This window comes from Hypanus sabinus, chromosome 18, assembly GCF_030144855.1.
Source record: "Hypanus sabinus isolate sHypSab1 chromosome 18, sHypSab1.hap1, whole genome shotgun sequence".
Lineage (NCBI taxonomy): Eukaryota > Metazoa > Chordata > Chondrichthyes > Myliobatiformes > Dasyatidae > Hypanus > Hypanus sabinus.
Window position 1 is genome coordinate 39,442,618 of NC_082723.1, and position 20,114 is coordinate 39,462,731.

Here is a 20,114-nt window from a genome sequence, read left to right on the forward strand (position 1 = left end):
TTCATAATTCCTGCGGCACTGTCTCGGCTGTGCCTAATGTTGACACCACATACAGAATTGTGAGAAAATTTCCCATTTGAAAATGTCCATGATTCAAAATTCCCTACTCTGAAGCAGGAGCAATAGTGTGGTCTCTGACATTGATCATTCGTCCTTTCAATGCAGCTTTTAAAATATGTAAGTCTCCTTCATTTTCTCTCTCTGCTAGATCAAAAGGTTTCGATGGCACCAGAAGTGCTGGAAGGCAGACTTGACACAGAAAATGACATTTGGTCGACAGGATGTATTATACTTGAGATGATGATGTGCTGCAGGATGTCTGTATGAAACCCTTTTCTATTCTTTAACAAGCCTTCCTGGGGTTAGTGCACTAAAAATAATATATTCAATCTAAAATCAGGTGTTTGGTTTAAATAAAATAGTGCATGAAAATATGGGGAGCAGGATGACTGTAGTAGACTGGAAACTTCTCCCAGACATTTCAGTGGGCAGGTGATGGTTGGCACATAAGGAATACACAATTTACAAGAAAAATGCATTTTTTCAAAGCATAAAGTTGCAAAATGAAAAGCGGTTAAGCATAAAAACACAGGAAATCCACAGCACATTACAGGCCCTTCGGCCCGCAATGTTGTGCTGACTGTGTAACCTACTCTAGAAGCTGCCTGGAATTTCCCTAGTGCATAGCCCTCTGGAACCCTTACTGTGTTCAACTCATCGAAGTTAGAGACAATGTTAAATCTAAGGAAAAGCCAACAGTAAACAATAAGCCTGAGGATTAGAAATGTTTTGAATTCACAAACGGATGCTAAGAAATTAAAATAGGAGATCAGCAACCAGTAAGTTTAAAACAGGCTCTAAGAGCTTCTATAAACTTTTTAAAGCTGAAAGACAGAACATTTACTTTCTTTCTTTTTCAATCTTTTTATTGAATTTCATATATAAAAAAAACATTGTGAAATTAAATAGGTTATAGGTACATTAGACTAACAATATCTTATTAAAATATCAGCAAAAGAAAAATTGAACATTTACAACTGGACATAGCAATACCAGAGGAATTACAGAAGGAGATATAAAGCTTTTCTCAGAAATACTGGAGAACCACAGGCCCAGTGCAAATGATAAACTAAAACTTAAGAATTTCCCTGGTAGGTTTTTTTTAATGAACCGCAAAACTGAAAATTCCCAAGACTTTGTGATCTGTATCATAAAGTGATATAGTGTTGAAATTGCAGGGGCCCTGGCAGATATATTTAAAATGTCGGTATCTACGGGTGAGGTGCCGGAGGATTGGAACAAGCTCATGTTGTTCCGTTGTTTAAAAAAAAGGCTCTAAACCCCTCTAAGTGCAGACGCTGGAGTCCCTCCACACCCACAGCTCCCCTGTGGAGCCGCGTAGCTACCTTGGAGGCCCTCGACCCGTGCCCACCTGGGCCTCGCCCCATCTGCCAGCGGGTGCGGTGCGGAGACACCTTTCCCCTGCATGGCCATCACTGCGCTTATGGAAATGTTTGTTTGATGATGAACTTCAATAAAAAAAATAAATTACAAAAAAAAAAGGCTTTAAAAGTAATCTGGGGAATTATAGGCGGGTAGGTTTGATGTTAGTAGTAGGTAAATTATTGGAAGGAGTACTAAGAGATTGGATCTACAAGTATTTGGATAGACAGGGACTTATTAGGGAGGGTCAACATGGCTTTGTGCGTGATAGGTAATGTTTAACCAATCTATTAGAGTTTTTCGAGGAGGTCACCAGAAAATTGGATGAAGGGAAGGCAGTGGATGTTGTCGACGTGGACTTCAGTAAGGCCTTTGACAAGGTCCCGCATGGGAGGTTAGTTAGGAAGATTCAGTCGCTAGGTATGTATGGTGAGGTAGTAAATTAGATTAGACATTGGCTCAATGGGATAAGTCAGAGAGTGGTAGTAGAGGATTGCTTCTCTGAGTGGAGACCTGTGACTAGTGGTGTGCCACAGGGATCAGTGCTGGGTCCATTGTTATTTGTCATCTATATCAGTGATCTGGATGATAATGTGGTAAATTGGATCAGCAAATTTGCTGATGATACAAAGATTGGAGGTGTAGTGGACAGTGAGGAAGGTCTTCAAAGCTTGCAGAGGGATTTGGACCCATTGGAAAAAAAGACTGAAAAATAGCAGATGGAGTTTAATACAGACAAGTGTGAGGTATTGCACTTTGGAAGGACAAACCAAGGTAGAACACACAAGGTAAATGGTAGGGCACTGAGGAGTGCAGTAGAACAGAGGGATCTGGGAGTACAGATACAAAATTCCCTAAAAGTGGCATCACAGGTAGATAGGGTTGTAGAGAGCCTTTGGTATGTTGGCCTTTATAAATCAAAGTATTGTGTATAAGAGTTGGAATGTTATGGTGAGGTTGTATAAGACATTGGTGAGACCGAATTTGGAGTATTGTGTGCAGTTCTGGTCATCTATTTACAGGAAGGATATTAATAAGATTGAAAGGGTGCAGAGAAGCTTTACAAGGATGTTGCTGGGACTTGAGAAACTGAGTTACAGGGAAAGGTCGAATAGGTTAGGACTTTATTCCCTAGAGCGTAGAAGAATGAGGGGAGATTTGATAGAGGTATATAAAATTATGATGGGTATAGATACAGTGAATGCAAGCAGGCTTTTCCCAGTGAGGCTAGGGGAGGGAAAAACCAGAGGACATGGGTGAAGGGGGAAAAGTTTAAAGGGAACATCGGGGTGGGCTTCCTCACACAGAGAGTGGTGGGTGTGTGGAATGAGCTGCCAGATGAAGTGGTAAATGCATGCTCACTTTTAACGTTTAAGAAAAACTTGGACAGGTGTATGGAGGGATATGGTCCAGGTGCAGGTCAATGGGACTAGGCAGAAAAATGGTTCGGCACAGCCAAGAAGGGCCAAAAGGCCTGTTCTGTGTTCTAATGTTCCATGGTTCTATATCAAAATTTTGTAGCTGAATGAGCAGACATGTATGGTTTGGATAAAGGAGGAAGAGGGAAAATGGAATTGCCAACCTGTTAGCCTGACATCAGCAACCGAACATGTGCTGGAATCTCATAAAGAATATGGTATCAGGGCACTTATAAACTAACATTATGATTGAGAGTTAACATAAATTTATGAAAAGGAAGTCATATTTGACTAATCACTTAGAATCTATTGGATGCATCAAGTAGAGCAGTGAGGGGTAATCTGTGGATGTGGTGTCAAGATTTTCAATAAGGTCCCACAGAAGTACTTGGTGAAGAATGTTAGAGTACATGGATAAGGGTTAATATTGCTCGCTTGGGTTGAGAGTTGATTAACAGACAGAACAAACAGATCCTTGAGAGTTGGTAGGCTGTGATTGAGGAAGTTTGGCACAGTTCAGCTCCAAATGTTCACGATTTTCATTGATCGCCCCAAATGCATTTTTTTTTGGAATTTCCACAGAAATGAGCGAGTGGGCTGCAACATATCAGGTAGCGTTTAATGTGGAAAGATGTGAGATGATTCACTCTGCTGATCATTTTTTTTAATTCTGAGAAATTGGGAAAATTCATGTTCAAAGAGACCAGAGTGTCCTTGTACATAAATTACAGAAAGTTAACACAGGCAGTTACAAAGACAAAAGGCCTATATTGCAAGAGGACTTGAGAACACGAGGTAAGTTTTTTTTTTAACTACACTTATAGCCTGTTCATTATGTACTTCCTCTGCCTAACGAAGTGACTATCGAGTGTATGTCCATGTTTTTCTGCTGCTGTGACCCATCCACCTCAAGGTTCGATGTGTTCTTCCTTCAGAGATGCTCCTCTGCACACCACCATTGTAACACGTGGTTATTTGAGTTACTGTTGCCTTCTTGTCAGCTTGAACCAGTCTGGCCATTCTCCTCTGACCTCTCACATTAACAAGGTTTTTTTCACCCACAGAGCCGCTGAGCAGGCGTGCCCACGAGTGTATGATCATACTTGATTTCGCACTTGGAATATTATGTGCAGTTTTGGTTCTTCTTACCAAAAGAACGATAAACTTGTCATAAAGTGAAACAGTGAAGGATTGCCACATTGGCTTCTGAGGTGGTCGGCCTGTCACAGAAGGAGCAGCCCGTTAAGTTTAGACCATAAGAAATAGGAGCAGGATTAGGCCATTTGACCCATCGAGTCTGCTCCGCCATTTCATCATGGCTAATCCATTTTCTCTCCCAGCTCCAATCTCCTGCCTTCCCGTGTCCCTTCAATCCCCGATAAATCCAGAATCCATCAACCTCTGCCTTAAATATACCGAAAGACTTGGCCTCCACAGATTCCCCACCCTCTGGCTAAAGGAGTTCCTCCTCGTCTCCGATCTAAAAGGACACCCCTCTATTCTGAGGCTGTGTCCTCTGGTCTTTGACTCTCCCACCACAGGGAAGATCCTCTCCACACTCACTCAAGGCCTTTCACCATTCGATAGGTTTCAGTGAGGTCACCCCTCGTTTAGAAGGGAGGTGACCTTACTGGGGCATGCAGAATGGGTAGATATGAGTTTGCTTCCCTGATAGCTCACAGATCCACCATAAGGAGCCGGCCATTCCACACTGAAATGAGGAGAAATGTGATAAACCTTTGGAATTCTCTACTGTGAAGAATTGAGGGTTTTGATTACTGTATTCAACCTGGTATTGATGAATTTCTGTACTTTGGTGGAATCCAAAGAGATGTGGATATGACATAGTATCAAGGTAGAAGATCAGCCATGTTTTTGTTGAATGATGTAGCAGGGTCGAGGGGCTGAATGGCCTAACACTCCTATCGTCTTTTGGACTTGGCTTTTCTCGATCTGCCACCTGACTGGCGCAAATAGCTTTTCAACTTGTGTCTCAAAAGGAAACCGAGTTTCTGCAGCTGGTTCAGGATATCAAAGTTGATGGGAAACAGCTGGAGCTGATCCTGGAGGAGCTCCACATGCAACAGAGGTACACCTCCGGTCTGTGTGACCTGGTGCAGTCAATGATGGAACCAAATTACCAGAAAAGAATCACTGCATTGTAAGCAAACAAACAGAAGATTTTAGAGTCTAGCAACAAGATATAGTAGACGCCAGGAGATGCATTATAAGGTGGCTTCTAACTGCATTAAAAAAAATAGATCAGTAGTTGTTTGGAAGTGAATTACATGGCATTTAACTGAGCTTGTGTGAATAATGAATCCAGCCACCTGCTCCTTTTACTATTTAAATGTACAGCTTACGTCTATAATTGTACCCAGTCAGATAGGAGACAAATTGCTTTATTATGGTGAGTGATGTACCAAGTGACAGATATTCTGTAGAGTGAGAAAATCTTTTGTTATTTATAGCATGGATCAGGTACAGAGAAACTTGTTCTTTCAAAAATTCACACAGCCCAGATTAGATTCAAGACAAACTCCCTCTGCACTGTTTGCATCAAACACTCTCAGAGGAGATAGAGAATGTGTTAGGAATAAATTCCCTGTGCACCAGGGGTCCATGAACCCCTTGCTTAATGGTATCGGTCTATGGCATTAAAAAAAAGGTTGGGAGCCCTTGCTCTAAACTGCCTCTTCCAAACTTCCCAAGATGGCTGAATCCTGAGCATGGTACAAGGTAAAGCTGCTTTCCCAGTGTACTTTCAGAGGTACGCCACGAGCTCCGTATGGAACATTCCTCGCACCTCAACGTGGTGTCTTCCAAACGTAGTTCTTTCATGGTGATGTCAGCTTTGGTGCTGAATTGGTTTGATACTGTAGTCCAAGGGACAATTTGGTGAGGCTTTTGGAAATATATTGAGCTGCCCCCACCCCCTTGGTGTGCATCTGGGCTCGGTCCAGACCCAGATGTGTTAAAGGACAACTGGGGGCTGGTGGAAGGGGGATGGATAACATGGGGTGTATTAATCTGCTAATGATTGAACGAGTGAGACGTTTGCACATTTGGTTCTATAATGCTGGGTCTGTATTTCTCTGAAGGGAGCTGATGGAGCTGGACTATGTGATGGAATCACTGATGGTCTGCAATTCTTTGCTGTCTGGAAGGAAGAAGTCACTGCTGGGCGTGTTGAAAATACCATATGTTGGAGACATTGATAAGCTAGTAGGTATGCAAAATGCCAATCGTATTGTGGGAACAAATGAATCACAGAAATCTACAGTGAGGCAAAATGGGAACTATTTAAATAAAATACTGGAAACGTAGAGGAGAGTTAATTTCTCATGCCACAGATGCTGCCTGACATGTTGAATGTATTTAGTTTTATTTCAGGTTCTTACCACCATTTAGTTATTTAGATGAATCCTACCTCTAAGTTAGCGGTTCCCAACCTTTTTTTACGCCCTGAACCTATACTATTAAGCAAAGGGTCCATGGATCACAAGTTGGGAACCTCTGCTGCAAGTCTTTTTTTCCTGAGCCTGACAGTCATCAAGTGTTTTCTGGTGACTTTTTAAAAGCACCACCCTCCTGATGCCATGTGTACATCATGAACTTGTCACAGTGCCCTTGAAACGTCTTGTAAGGCTGCATTGTGCGACAGACCTTTTTTTAATGATGGAAAAATATCCTAAAATACGGTTCAGTAGATGTTATGACTGACATCTTGGTGCCACCCTCTGGAAGTTTCACCAAACACCTCAACTAACTTGTTAAGAGTAATTGGAAGGTTGAATTATTTTGCCATTGTCAGTAACTGAACAGGAGAATATATGACCGAATAAGATCATTCAGCTGATACAAATTTCAGCCTTTTTATTTGCACTTCCTTGGATAATCTCATTTAATAAAAGTCCATCCATTCCCAACTTCAACTGACCCCCATAGAAATCACCATCAATGCGGACAATTCCAGATTTCCATGACATATTTATGCAGAAAAAGTTTGCTACCTGAGACTTAACCTCTTTTTTTTGACAGCTTGTCTACAATTTGAAGGTGAGCACTTTTGTTCCCCTTGTCCTGTAATCTCTGTCTCTTACCTGAGGTGTGGTGCCCAGATTTGATCTCTAGCTGAGTATACAGAAGGGATCGGGAAGCTCAGAGCACTACTCCGTTTTGATGTTGTGCCCTTCCTGTGGCTGTCGTTACAGACTATATGCAGAGTGAAATCGATGTAGAAGATGTCCAGATAGAAGCACTGAAATACATGATTTACTTATTGCATGAAGGCAAGGGTAAGTAAATGTTATAAGCACAGCTCGAGGGATATAATGTTTATCTCTCAGCATTTGGGTTGTGTGTTCTATGATTAACACTATCACTGCTTGGGCTTTCCTACGTGAAGATACTGGAGAAAATAGGTGTCTTTGGAACTTGCATTTCAGTGGAAACAGCAGCCTTCAAACACGTATTCTCCTGAGAATCAGGGCCCATGGAGCCTGCAACCTGCTGTGTAGTTGTATGTACACCTAGAAGTGAAATCTAGTTGAGGAGTGTAAGGAGTAACATGTCATCTGAGCAAGGCTGTCATGAATGCTGCACGGTAGAAAGGAATTAATTTGATGTAACTTCCTCGTGAGGGACCTGAGGGACGAGGATGTTGTGTGCTCCATGGCTGCGAGCTTGTCTGTGGGCTCCCGACCATCATTCTCTTAGCCAGCACTGATCAGAGGTGCAAGAAACTTGCTGATTTACGGTAGAATTGGATGAAGGGAGGTATGAGAATCTCATTACGTTTATGGCATGGAAACTGCCCATTTAGTACTTTGAATCAGGCTGTTTTATTTTCAATATGAGCCTTCTCTCATTGCTTTTTGTACCAGTTATTCCTTCCTGTGCTGCTTCCCTCAGATAATTGCCTAGATTCTAGTTAAATCCTTCTGCACTGTTTGCCTCGAGTAACCCTTGTTAGAGGTAAAAAGGAAAGGAAAATATAAAACTGAATTGGTAAGTGCATTTAACTATCATGTGATGGAAAAGTATAATGGTTATACTCAGATTTATATGGATGGTGCTAAGGAACCTGAAACAAGGATGATAGCGTTTGGGGTGGCTATACCAGCAAAAGCAATTGCAATCAGCAGAAGAACATCTGATAAGTTAGCGGTGTATACAGTGGAGATGTTGGCAGTGTTGGTTGCATTGCGAAGGGTGGAGAAAGCTAGTCTAGTCAAAGTGTTGATATGCTCAGAATCATCCTCAGTTCTAGCAAGTTTAAGGTCTTTTCACTCAAACAGCCGGCAAGATGTACTTCATGAAGTCCTTCAGTCAGTCCCAAGAGTTGCAAATCAGGGAGGTCAGGTTAAATTTCTATGGGTTCCAGCTCATGTAGGGGTGAAGGGGAATGAGAGGGTGGATGAGTTGGCAAAGAGGGCGTTAAAGGAAGAAAATACATAAATGCACATTAGTATCAGTAAAGCAGAGGCTAAGTGTATAATTTGGGAAAGAATTATCCAAATGTGGCAAGAAAGATGGGACAGAGAGGGGAAAGGGAGGCATTTATATCAAATACAAAAGAGTGTTACAGGTACTAGGGTAGGCAGTGGATACAGAAGAGAGGAAACTGTGTGAACTCGGTTAAGGCTGGGACACTGTGCACTAAACCAAACATTGAAATTGATAGGGAAACACCAGACAGGACTACTGAGTGAGGAATGTCAGGAAGAGGAGTCAGTAGAACTTGTAGTTCTGAGTTGCAGGAAGAATGGGATACAGAGAGAGATGATGAGAATTAATCTAAGGGAATTGGGGGTGCAGGGATTCACATTAAAAGGGTTACTGGGCATGGGTGAGAGAATACAGGTTAGGGTATTTTTAGCTTTCTTAAGGGATACAAGGGTTTTTTAATAGGATATGATGGATAAGCAGGAACAGGGTACTAGGATGGCCAAAGAAGGAAGGATAAAGTGTAGATCAGGGTGTGTATATCTGTGTGTGTGTGTGAATGGGTGAAGGGATTTAGAATGTAAGTCTATCGTCTGATCCACACTCCGGAGCAGAAAGTGGCGGTAATGCACCATTAAGCTGGGTGCCAACCGCCGTAAAACAACAAGAAGAACCCTTGTGGAAGCTAGTGTCACAAACTAACCATTCCCCAGGTAACAGAGTTTCTTCTGAGTTCCTTATTGAATTTGTTTAGTGACTGTCTAGCGTTTGTACCTGATGGATTTAGTGTTTGGCAGCACCGTGGTTGTGTTGGGTTAGTGCGATGTTGTTACAGATCGGACCAAAGTTTGGAGTTCAATTCTGGCACCATCTCTAACTTTGAATGTTCTCTATAAAGAAGTTTGTATGCAGCTGCAGAGGAAACACGACAGCAGCTGTATTTCATCAGGAGTTTGAAGAGATTTGGTTTGGCAACTAAAATGCTCAAACTTCTATAGATGTACCGTGGAGAGCATTTTGACAGGCTGCATCACTGTCTGGTATGGAAGGACCCCCAGCACCCAGGGCACGCCCTTTTCTCACTGTTACCATCAGGTAGGAGGTACAGAAGCCTGAAGGCACACACTCAGTGACTCAGGAACAGCTTCTTCCCCTCTGACATCTAATTCCAAAATGGACATTGAACTAATGAACACTACCTCACTTTTTTAAAATATATATTATTTCTGTTTTTACGTTTTTTTTAATCTATTCAATACACATATGTATACTTACTGTAGTTGATATACATATTTATTTTTTCTTTCCGTATTATGTATTGCATTGAACTGCTGCTGCTAAGTTAACAAATTTCATGACACATGCCAGCGATAATAAACTTGATTCTCAATCTGATTCTCTCTATGACTCTGAGTTTCCTCCCACAGTTCAATGCCGATAGGTTAATTGGTCATTGTAAATTGTCCTGTGATTAGTCTAAGATTAAATTGGGGGGGGGGGGGGACAGTTTGCTGGACAGTGAATTTTCATAAAAATAAAACAAATAAGTTTTTCCAGCAGGAGAGATTTTCTTTGCCAACAGAAGAGTCATTTAACATTTCGGGGGATGGGTAGGGTGGGGGTTGCTGTGAGGAGTGGTTCGTTGGGCTGGAAGAGCCTGTAAATGAATAAACAAACATCTTTACCTCTACCACTATTAAACTCTATCATAGTGTGAAAGACCTCTTTAGGTCACCCCCAGCCTGCTCGGCCATTCCTGATGAATATAATCTTTCAGTTCTCCCTTCATTCTTCTCAATTTCTGCCCCAGTGGCTAATTACTTTGTCGCATTGAGCCTGAACTATGTAGTCCACCAAGATTCTATGCAATCATACAGAATGCACCAGATATTATGTTTAATAAGACCATAAGACAGAGGAGCAGAATTAGGCCTTTTGGCCCATTGAGTCTGCTCCGTCATTCAATCATGGCTGATCCTTTTTTTTTCAGCCTCGCTCCCTGGCCTTCTCCCCATAACCTTTGAGGCCATGTCCAATCAAGAACCTATCAATCTCTGTCTTTAAATGGATGCCCCTCTATCCTGAGGCTGTGCCCTCTTGTCCTAGACTCCCCCACCATGGGAAACATCCTTTCCACATCTACTTTGTCTAGGCCTTTCAACATTTGAAAAGTTTCAATGAGATGTCCCCTCACCCTTCTAAATTCCAGCATGTACAGACCTGGAGCTATCAAACATTCCTCATATAAAAACCCTTCCATTCTGGAATCATCCTTGCAAACCTTCTCTCAGCCTTCTCTAATGCCTGCACATCTTTTCTTAAATGAGGAGCCCAAAGGGTTTATATAGAGCTTTTATTTGGAAGTAAATGAATGACAGCTGGAGAACCTTCATACTTCCAGCCATCTCTGGAATGGAATGGACATACTCTGTGCAGTGATCCCAAAGTTCCTTTTTATCATCATCTGTCACGCATTTGTAAAATGGTTAATACTGTATTCATGGGGATGGGAGAAGATCTAGAATGTCTGCCAGGTTCAAGGATTCAGCTCAGGTCTAACAACCCTGACCGGTCAAAAACAGTCGTTACGGAAACAGGAATAAAGAATCCGTCCACACGGATGGGAATGGAGGACTTCCATTGCTGCCCTAACAGTCAGGAAGTACGTGTGACTGCAAAGGGGGAGATGTGGGACGGGAAGAAATATGACAAGAACCAGTGCAACACGTATTGACCCTGCTGTCTTGACGATTTTGGACCCGTTGGTGAAATGGTTTTAACTTGGAATGGATCTTCTCATGCACTTAAGGTGAGGCGGTTAAGCTGAAGGGAGAGTCGTGGTGCCCAGCATGTGCTGCCGTGAGCAGTAATGGAGAGAAATACAACAGAGGCATTTAAGAGGCTCTTGGACATGCTCATGAATGTGCAGGGGATAGAGTGACACAGATATTGTGTTGGTCGAAGGGGTTAGTGTGGTTAGGTGTTTATAGTTTACTTAATTTGGCACAACATTGCGGTCAGGTGCTTGTTCAGGCAGGTGTTAATTCCACTCACAACCAGCCACTCATTTTATTACAAATTTTTTATTACTCTCGGATTACCTCATGATGTGCGTCCAATGCATCCCTCACTCCAGTTACCAAGGAATTGTGATAATAATTCGATGTTATTTTATTCATTAAAGTTTTTGAAATATAATTGTAAATTTAAATATTTTCTGAGGCAACTTTGTTTCTGATTATAGTAGCTTGGCTTTTGATCTTATCTGCTGACTGTAATACCGGACAGTGTAGAGATGCCTTCGTGAGTGGACATGAGACATACTAGTTCATGTACAAATATTCTGAAAGAGGTGCAGAGACACCAGTCAGTGTATAAGTCCCTCTGAGAGAACAGGGAGCAGAGATACCAGATATTACACAAATAACAACTCTGTTATCTGTTCAAGTGGTGTATTTCCCAGCCATGACTTTCTGTGTGCTCTTCCCCATTGAAACTGCCCTGAACTGAAACATAGCAACATAGAAAACCTACAGCACAATACAGGCCCTTCAGCCCACAAAGCTGTGCCGAAAATGTCCTTATGTTAGAACTACCTAGGCTTACCCATAGCCCTCTATTTTTCTAAGCTCCATGTACTTATCCAGGAGTCTTTTAAAAGACCGTCGTATCGGCCTCTGCCACCGCCGGCAGCCCATTCCACGCACTCACCACTCTCTGCGTAAAAAGCTTACTCATGACATCTCCTCTGTACCTACTTTCAAGCACTTTAAAACAATGCCCTCTCGTGCTAGCCATTTCAACCCTGGGAAAAAGCCTCTGACTATCCACACGATCAATGCCTCTCATCATCTTATACACCTCCGTCAGGTCACCTCTCATCCTTCGTCACTCCAAGGAGAAAAGGCAAAGTTCACTCAACCTATTCTCATAAGGCATGCTCCCCAATCCAGGCAACATCCTTGTAGATCTCCTCTGCACCCTTTCTATGGTGTCCATGTCCTTCCTGTAGTGAGGTGACCAGAACTGAGCACAGTACTCCAAGTAGGATCTGACCAGGGTCCTACATAGCTGCAATATTACCTCTCGGCTCCTAAATTCAATTCCATGATTGATGAAGGCCAATACACCATATGCCTTCTTAACCACAGAGTCAACCTGCGTAGCAGGCTTTGAGTGTCCTATGGTCTCAGACCCTCTGATCCTCCACACTGCCAAGAGTCTTACCATTAATACTATATTCTGCTATTATATTTGACCTACAAAAATGAACCACCTCACACTTATCTGGGTTGAACTCCACCTGCCACTTCTCAGCCCAGTTTTGCATCCTATCAATGTCCCGCTGTAACCTCTGACAGCCCTCCTTACTATCCACAACACCTCAACCTTTGTGTCACCAGCAAATTTACTAACCCATCCCTCCATTTCTTCATCCAAGTCATTTATGAAAATCACAAAGAGTAGGGGTTCCAGAACAGATCTCTGAGGCACACCACTGGTCACTGACCTCCATGCAGAATATGACCCGTCTACAACCACTCTTTGCCTTATGTGGGCAAGCCAGTTCTGGATCCACAAAGCAATGTCCCCTTGGATCAATAAGCTTTGCATGGGATACCTTATCAAATGCCTTGCTGAAATCCATATACCATTCTCTTACGTCTTATCCTCTTGCTCTTCACATACTTGTAGAATGCTTTGGGGTTTTCCTTAATCCTGTCCGCCAAGGCCTTCTCATGGCCCCTTCTAGCTCTCCTAATTTCATTCTTATGCTCCTTCCTGCTAGCCTTATAATATTCTAGATCTCTATCATTACCTAGCTTTCTTCTTGACTAGATTTACAACAGCCTTCGTACATCACGGTTCCTGTACCTTACCCTTTTCCCTGTCTCATTGGAACGTATCTGTGATAGAATTGTGATCACTATCTCCAAAATTCTCTCCCACTGAGAGATCTGACAGCTGACCAGGTTAATTTCCCAATACCAGATCAAGTACAGCCTCTCCTCTTGTAGGCTTATCTACATATTGTGTCAAGAAACCTTCCTGAACACACCTAACAAACTCCACCCCATCTAAACCCCTTGCTCTAGGGAGATGCCAATCAATATTTGGGACATTAAAATCTCCCACCACAACCACCCTTTTATTATTACACCTTTTCAGAATCTGTCTCCCTATCTGCTCCTCGATGTCCCTGTTACTATTGGGTGGTCTATAAAAACACCCAGTAGAGTTATTGACCCCTTCCTGTTCCTAACTTCCACCCAGAAACTCCGTAGAAAATCCCTCCCTGACTTCCTCCTTCTCTGCAGCTTTGACACTTTCCCTGATCAACAGTGCCATGCCCCTACCTCTTTTGCCTCCATCCCTGTCATTTCTAAAACATCTAAAGCCTGGCCCTTGAAGTAGCCATTCCTGCCCCTGAGCCATCCAAGTCTTTGTAATGGTCACAACATCATAGCTCCAAGTGTTGATCCACAGTCTAAGCTCATCCACTTTGTTCATAATACTCCTTGCATTAATATAGACATATCTCATACCATTGGTCTGAGCGCATCCCTTCTCTAGCCTTGCTCTTGCACTGTCTCCAAGCTTTCTCTATTTGTGAGCCAACCTCCCTTTTCTCCATCACTTCAGTTCGGTTCCCAACCCCAAGGAATTCTAGTTTAAAGTCTCCCCAACAGCCTTAGCAAACCTCCCCGCCAGGACATTGGACCCCCTAGGATTCAAGAGCAACCCATTCTTTTTGTACAGGTCACACCTGCCCCGAAAGAGGTCCCAATGATCCAGAAATCTGAATCCCTGCCCCCTGCTCCAATCCCTCAGCCACACATTTATCTTCCACCTCATTCTATTCCTATTCTCACTGTCATGTGGCACAGGCAGTAATCCCTAGATTACTATCTTTGAGGTCCTGCTTCTCAACATCCTTCCTATAGCCTGTTTTCAGGACCTCTTCCCTTTTCCTGCCTATGTCATTGGTATCAATATGTACCACGACCTCTGACTGTTCTCCCTCCCACTTCAGGATATCGTGGACACAATCAGAAACATCCCGGACCCTGGCACCTGGGAGGCAAACTACCATCCGAGCTTCTTACCTGCGTCCACAGAATCACCTGTCTGACCCCTGACTATAGAGTCTCCTGTCACTAAACATTAACTTTGTTTCTTTCCCCTGTTCAGTGCTGATGGACAGCGCACAGGTTACTCCAGTCCTTATCACTTTGCTGAACGTCCATCCAGACTGCTTGGAAATACAGGCTGATGTGTGCCAGATATTCCTGAAGTTTGCAGTTAAAGGTAAGGTAATCAGATTTAACCAGTCATGCAGAATCTGACCAACATTTTTAGCACCTATTACTGGATTTTCGTTGAGATCAGATGGCTATTTGAGCACATACTCTCCTGTGTTGTTCTGAGGGGTGCTGGACTGTTGTGTAATAAGGTCTGAGGGACCCCCCCCCCCTCGCATTTGGAGAGAGAGCACTGAGGAAGCTCTGTACAGACAATGGATGTACTGAGTAATACTGCACAGTGCCTCTGCACCATCAGGGACATCACTGAGAGAATTCTGCACTATTGTTCAGGCAGCACTGCAATATTGAATGGGGATTACATAAGAACATAAGAGATAGGAGCAGGAGTAGGCCAATCGGCCCCTCAAGCCTGCTCCGCCATTCAACAAGATCATGGCTGATCCAATCTTAACTGTAGTTTTCACCGAATCCCACAAGGCAACAGTGCCAACCAACAGGGCACCATGCTGCCCATTTTATTTGATTATTCATCCCGCCCAAACCCATGTGATCACTTGGGGGAAAAAAAAATGATTTGCCAATTGAGGAGAAAAAATCTGGAAAATTCCTCTCTGACCCATCCAGGCTATCGAAAACTGGTCCAGGAGATCACATGGCTGATCTAAACCTAGCCTCATGTCCACTTACCTGCTCGCTCACCGTATCCCCTAATGCCATTTTTATCCAGGAAAATGTCTATCTCCGTTTTGAATTTATTGAGTGTAGTAGCTTCCACAGCTCTCTGGGGCAGTAAATTCCACAGCCCCACTACCCTCTGAGTGAAGAAATTTCTCCTCATCTCAGTCCTGGAATGGCATCCCCTTATTTTAAGATTATGCCCCCTAGTCCTAGTTTCACCCATCATTGGGAACATTCTCTCCGCATCCACCCGATCAAGCCCTTTCACAATCTTATATGTTTCAATAGAGACATTTCAATAGAGGGATTACTCTGGAAGTGTCCACTGTCAAACCTGCTCTCTAAAGAATGGTCTACTCCACACAGTACCTCAATAAGGACCTCACGTTATCTCAATAAGGACCTCAGAGTACGTAGATAAAAGACCTCACGGATGATCCTGCTACTTTAATTTAAAAGGCAGGGCAATTTCTTCAGCATTTTAGAATGTAGAACAATACAACAAAGGAACAGGCCCTTCAGCCCACAATGCTGTGCCAAACCAGCTAAAAAGCAAATCAAAAGACCCAAACACTAATCCCTCCTACCTACACAATGTCTATATTCATCTTCCTTACATGCATGAGCCTATCTAAATGTGTCTTAAAAGATTCCACTGGGCAATGCATTCCAGGTATCCACCACTCTCTGAGTAAAAAAAAACTTACCCCTTATATCCCCTTTGAACCTGCCCCCACTCACCTTCAATGCATGCCCCCTCATAATCTTATAAACTACTCTCAGATCTTCCCTCAGCCTCTGCCACTCCAGTGAAAACAACCCAAGTTTGTCCAGCCTCTCGTGATAGCACGTACCCTCTAAACCAGGCAGCATCCTGGTAAACCTCTCTGCTCCCTCTCCAAAGCCTCAACATCCCTCCTCTAGAGGGGCGACCAGAACTGTATGCAATACTCCAGATGTGGCCTAATCAGAGTTTTATAAAGTTGCAACATAACCTCTTGACTTTTGCACTCAATGCCTCGACTAATAAAAGCAAGCATTCCGTAAGCCTTCCTAACTACCTTATCAATCTGTGTAGTCACTGTCACAGAGCTATGAACTTGGATTCCAAGATCTCTCTTCATCCATATTTATCTCTTGAGCAGCGTCACTTAAAAATAATTGAGATTGTGGTCTTTCTAACAGGAAAATCTGCAGCAACATCAGAGAAACTCTGAAAGCCATTCTGATTTTTCTTTTACTTTCCCACAGCCATGGAGCTCAGTGTGGAAGATGACAACCTGTTCAGTGAGACTGTGATCAACACAGTTCTGTCAGTGATGGAGTCACAACGCAAGTGTGTGGATCTCCAGATAGTCATTTGCAAAATTCTCATGGTGCTGTCAGGAAGTGGTAAGATTGGATACTGCCAGTTTGATTGGAACAGAGCTTTAGGAATTCAAGTAACGGTTTGCTACTGCAACAATAAGACTATTTCGAAGGCTGCTTCATCATGTACACATGTTCTAGGGAACAAAGGTGTTATTATAAACATTAACTCAAAACTACCTGAGGGAGCTTTTCTCCATTTTCTAAACCTGTATTGAACCAGCCTGGAGAACGTCTGATGGAACATTTCAGAGGAAGCCTTGTTCTGCCTTTATCCTGGAAGTACTTCACGAGACACACTTTGTGCTGGAGGAGCTCAGCAGGTCAGGCTGTATCTCTGGATGGGAATAAACAGTCAATGTTTCGGGCTGAGACCCTTCATCAGGATTCAGCAGTCCTATTCCAATCGATCGATGCTGCCTGACCTGCAGAGTTCCTCCAGCACATTGTAGGTATTGCTCTAGATTTCCAGCGTCTGCAGTACCTCTTTTGTCTGTACTTAACAAGACAGTTTCACCTCCATGTGTACTAACCTGGGAAAGGCTGATGGGGTGAAGTACAGTGAGAACTTTAAATGCCATTGCCCCACAGAACTTGGTGAACAAACTGTACTCCTCGATCTAACTACATCACTGTGCAACTGGGTGTTGGCCTTCCCGACCACCAGACCTCAGACAGTTAGGATGCACATATACAGAAAGGTGTTGGAAAAAGGGCCAGTGATACCTTGAAGAATCCCACCCTCCCTGCTCATAGACTGTTAGTCCCACTGCCATCACGGAGGATGCTACGTAACGTCCATGCCAGGACCACCAGGCTCAAAATCAGTTGGACTGATCAACACCTTATCCCACTAATCCACCCACCACCACTGCATTAGCATTTCCTATCAGAGTCATATTACGTACAGACACACCTCTGCCTAGTGTCACTTAATGGGCATACAATCTGAATTGAAATGACTTTATTTCTTACATCCTTAAAATACATGAGGAGTAAAAATCTTTACATCTGTCTAAATGTGCAAGCTGTGTATATAAGCCATTTTATGCACATATTTATTGTATTTAAAAAAATTATTGTGTACTTTTGTGTTTTTTATGTGCTGCTTTGGATCTGAGTAACAATTATTTTGTTCTCTTTACATGAGTGAAGTGGAAATGATATTTAAACAATTTTACATCTTGAGTGGCAGTGTTTGCTGGGTGGTGTAGAACCAGCTTTATTCCATTACTAACTGATTTTGTTCCTGCCCTGGGTATAATTGATGTAAAAGAGTAATGGGAGCTTTACTCTTCCTTCACCTAATTCACATCTTCATTTCGGGAAGTGTTGAATAGAACTGTGTAAAGGAAGCCTGACTATTCATAGTTATGTGACTGAGATCTACTGTCTATTCAACAGGGATTGAATTACTTTGAGGTCAGAATAGGAACACATTGTCTGATCTAAAGCCCAGATCATCTGGAAGTGCCCAAACCCTGAGATACTGTTTTCCTCCTTACAGAAGCAGCTGGAAAGCTGATTGGGCGAGCCAATGGGATCCAGTCAATCTTGACGACATTGAGAATGTACATTGATTACAGCCGCATCTGCATTCCCTGCTGTGGAGCTATCTGGAGCCTCGTCACCACCAGTAAGTACTTGCTTGTTCTTCCCCCTCCTGCTTGTAATTGCAGATAGGAAGGTGATAAGCACCAATTTATCGTGATGAACCAAATAACCTGTATGTTTGATATATCTTGTGTGTTATATGCTTGCTATGGTTTGGTTAGGGAGTAAAACATGAATTTTAGGTTCTAAAATTTTCATGGGAAAAGGAATTAGTTGTCTGGTCCCTCTGCATATTTTCTGCTTTTTAGATCGTAGACATTTTTTTCTTGCCTTGGTTGCATTACTCTTCACGCCCCTATCTAATTAAAAAAATATAAATTAATGCTGGGTCTCAACCATATATTGCAGGATAGGATCCAGATTTTAATCATTCTTTTCCTGAAGTAGTTTCTAAATAGTCAAGCTCTAATGTAAAGATAATTTACTTTAGCTCCAGTCTCATCTACCAGGGGAAATAACATCTCCCCATCTACACAAACTCAAAGCATTTAACATTCTTAAACTTTAATTAGGTCACCTTAAATTTGCCATATTCAAAGGAATATGATTTAGACCATCCATCTTTACGATGTAGTTCTGCTAGTCCAAGAGATATTTTGGTGAATCTCCAAATCAAAAGTGAAAATGGTCTAGAAATGAGGACTTTAATCTGTGTAATTTGTAACAAAACACTCATCAGTCTTTATTACCTGTCCACTAATTTTTAAAGATTTCTATATGTGGGTATCTAAGTCTATAACTTCACATTTCCTAGTTCTTCACTACTTAGAAACCACTCCGATCTGTCTTCCTTATGTACACATCTCATCACCCAGAACTCAGTCTGCCACAACTTTACTCACTCATTTGATTTACTGAGATACAGCGTGGAAAAGGCCCTCCCAGACCTTCAAGCCCAGCAATCCCCCAATTTTAACCCCAGCCTAATCACGGCACAGTCTACAGTGACCAATTAACCTACCAACTGCTACGCCTTTGGACTGTGGGAGGGAACCAGATGAAACCCACGCGGTCACAGGGAGAGTGGACAAGCTCCTTACAGGCAGTTGAGTTTGTCACCAAAATTTATCTTGCAATTAATTTTTACGTCTTAATCTACAAATATATTCCCTTTCCTTCACTTTTGCTGATGTTTAATTCCAGAAATCTATAGCCATTGGACTCCGGGAGCAGTTTAGCTACATGGATTATGGTTCTCCACCTCCTCGGCAACAATTGCTGACTTTACCAGCAGTGCTGATGCACTGTGACACACCACCAGTTTTCAGATCTCCCGCGGATCTCGAATCTGAAATACAACCTGCCACCACCATTCCCTGCCTCCTGCCACCAAGGCAATTTTGTTAATTATTGATAATGCCACCAGGGTCCTTCCCATTGCTGTTATCCCTGCCTTTGCAGTCCACACCTGAATCTGCTTTTTGGTTTATAGTATTTTTCAGATTTTAGGAAGAGCAACTTGCTCTTGGCCTAAACACTCTCCCGCGCCCCCACCCTGGATTTCCTATACTTTATGAAAATCAGACCCTTGTTTTTTTCTTAAAGGGACATATTTAGACATTCCTTTAAGAACCTCAGAATATTCCAATAGTTGCAATGGTGATCAAATGATCTTTTTTTCAGTGATGCTGAAATGATGGGTATTGTCCTGTCCCTGGGGAAGCCCCATACTCATCTTCAAACTCGTAGACTTGGTACAGCACAGGAGAACACCTGGCTCATCAAAATGCTGCAATAGCAGACAGGCTTTAGTTTAAGTTACTGCGCAAAAGATAGTAACCATGGAGCCGAGTGCACAGGCTGCATCAGCCTTGCTTGTACAAACGAGAGGGGGACAAACCCAGAACTCAAGGGCTACTGAGCTGCTCACTGAACCGTG

The 20,114-nt window shown here is 42.7% G+C and overlaps 1 protein-coding gene across 2 annotated transcripts in view; it reads left to right on the forward strand.

The window, feature by feature from the left end:
- Positions 1-20,114, forward strand: part of LOC132407537 (serine/threonine kinase-like domain-containing protein STKLD1) — a 47,235-nt gene that overhangs the window by 16,408 nt on the left and 10,713 nt on the right. The window contains exons 8-14 of one of the 2 annotated variants that reach the window (XM_059994219.1): positions 209-321; positions 4,862-5,022; positions 5,963-6,090; positions 7,076-7,159; positions 14,502-14,618; positions 16,505-16,645; positions 18,129-18,257. In XM_059994219.1, the coding sequence (XP_059850202.1) occupies positions 209-321; positions 4,862-5,022; positions 5,963-6,090; positions 7,076-7,159; positions 14,502-14,618; positions 16,505-16,645; positions 18,129-18,257 (873 nt within the window). The remainder of the gene's footprint in view (positions 1-208; positions 322-4,861; positions 5,023-5,962; positions 6,091-7,075; positions 7,160-14,501; positions 14,619-16,504; positions 16,646-18,128; positions 18,258-20,114) is intronic. The other variant, XM_059994220.1, reaches the window with a different exon arrangement.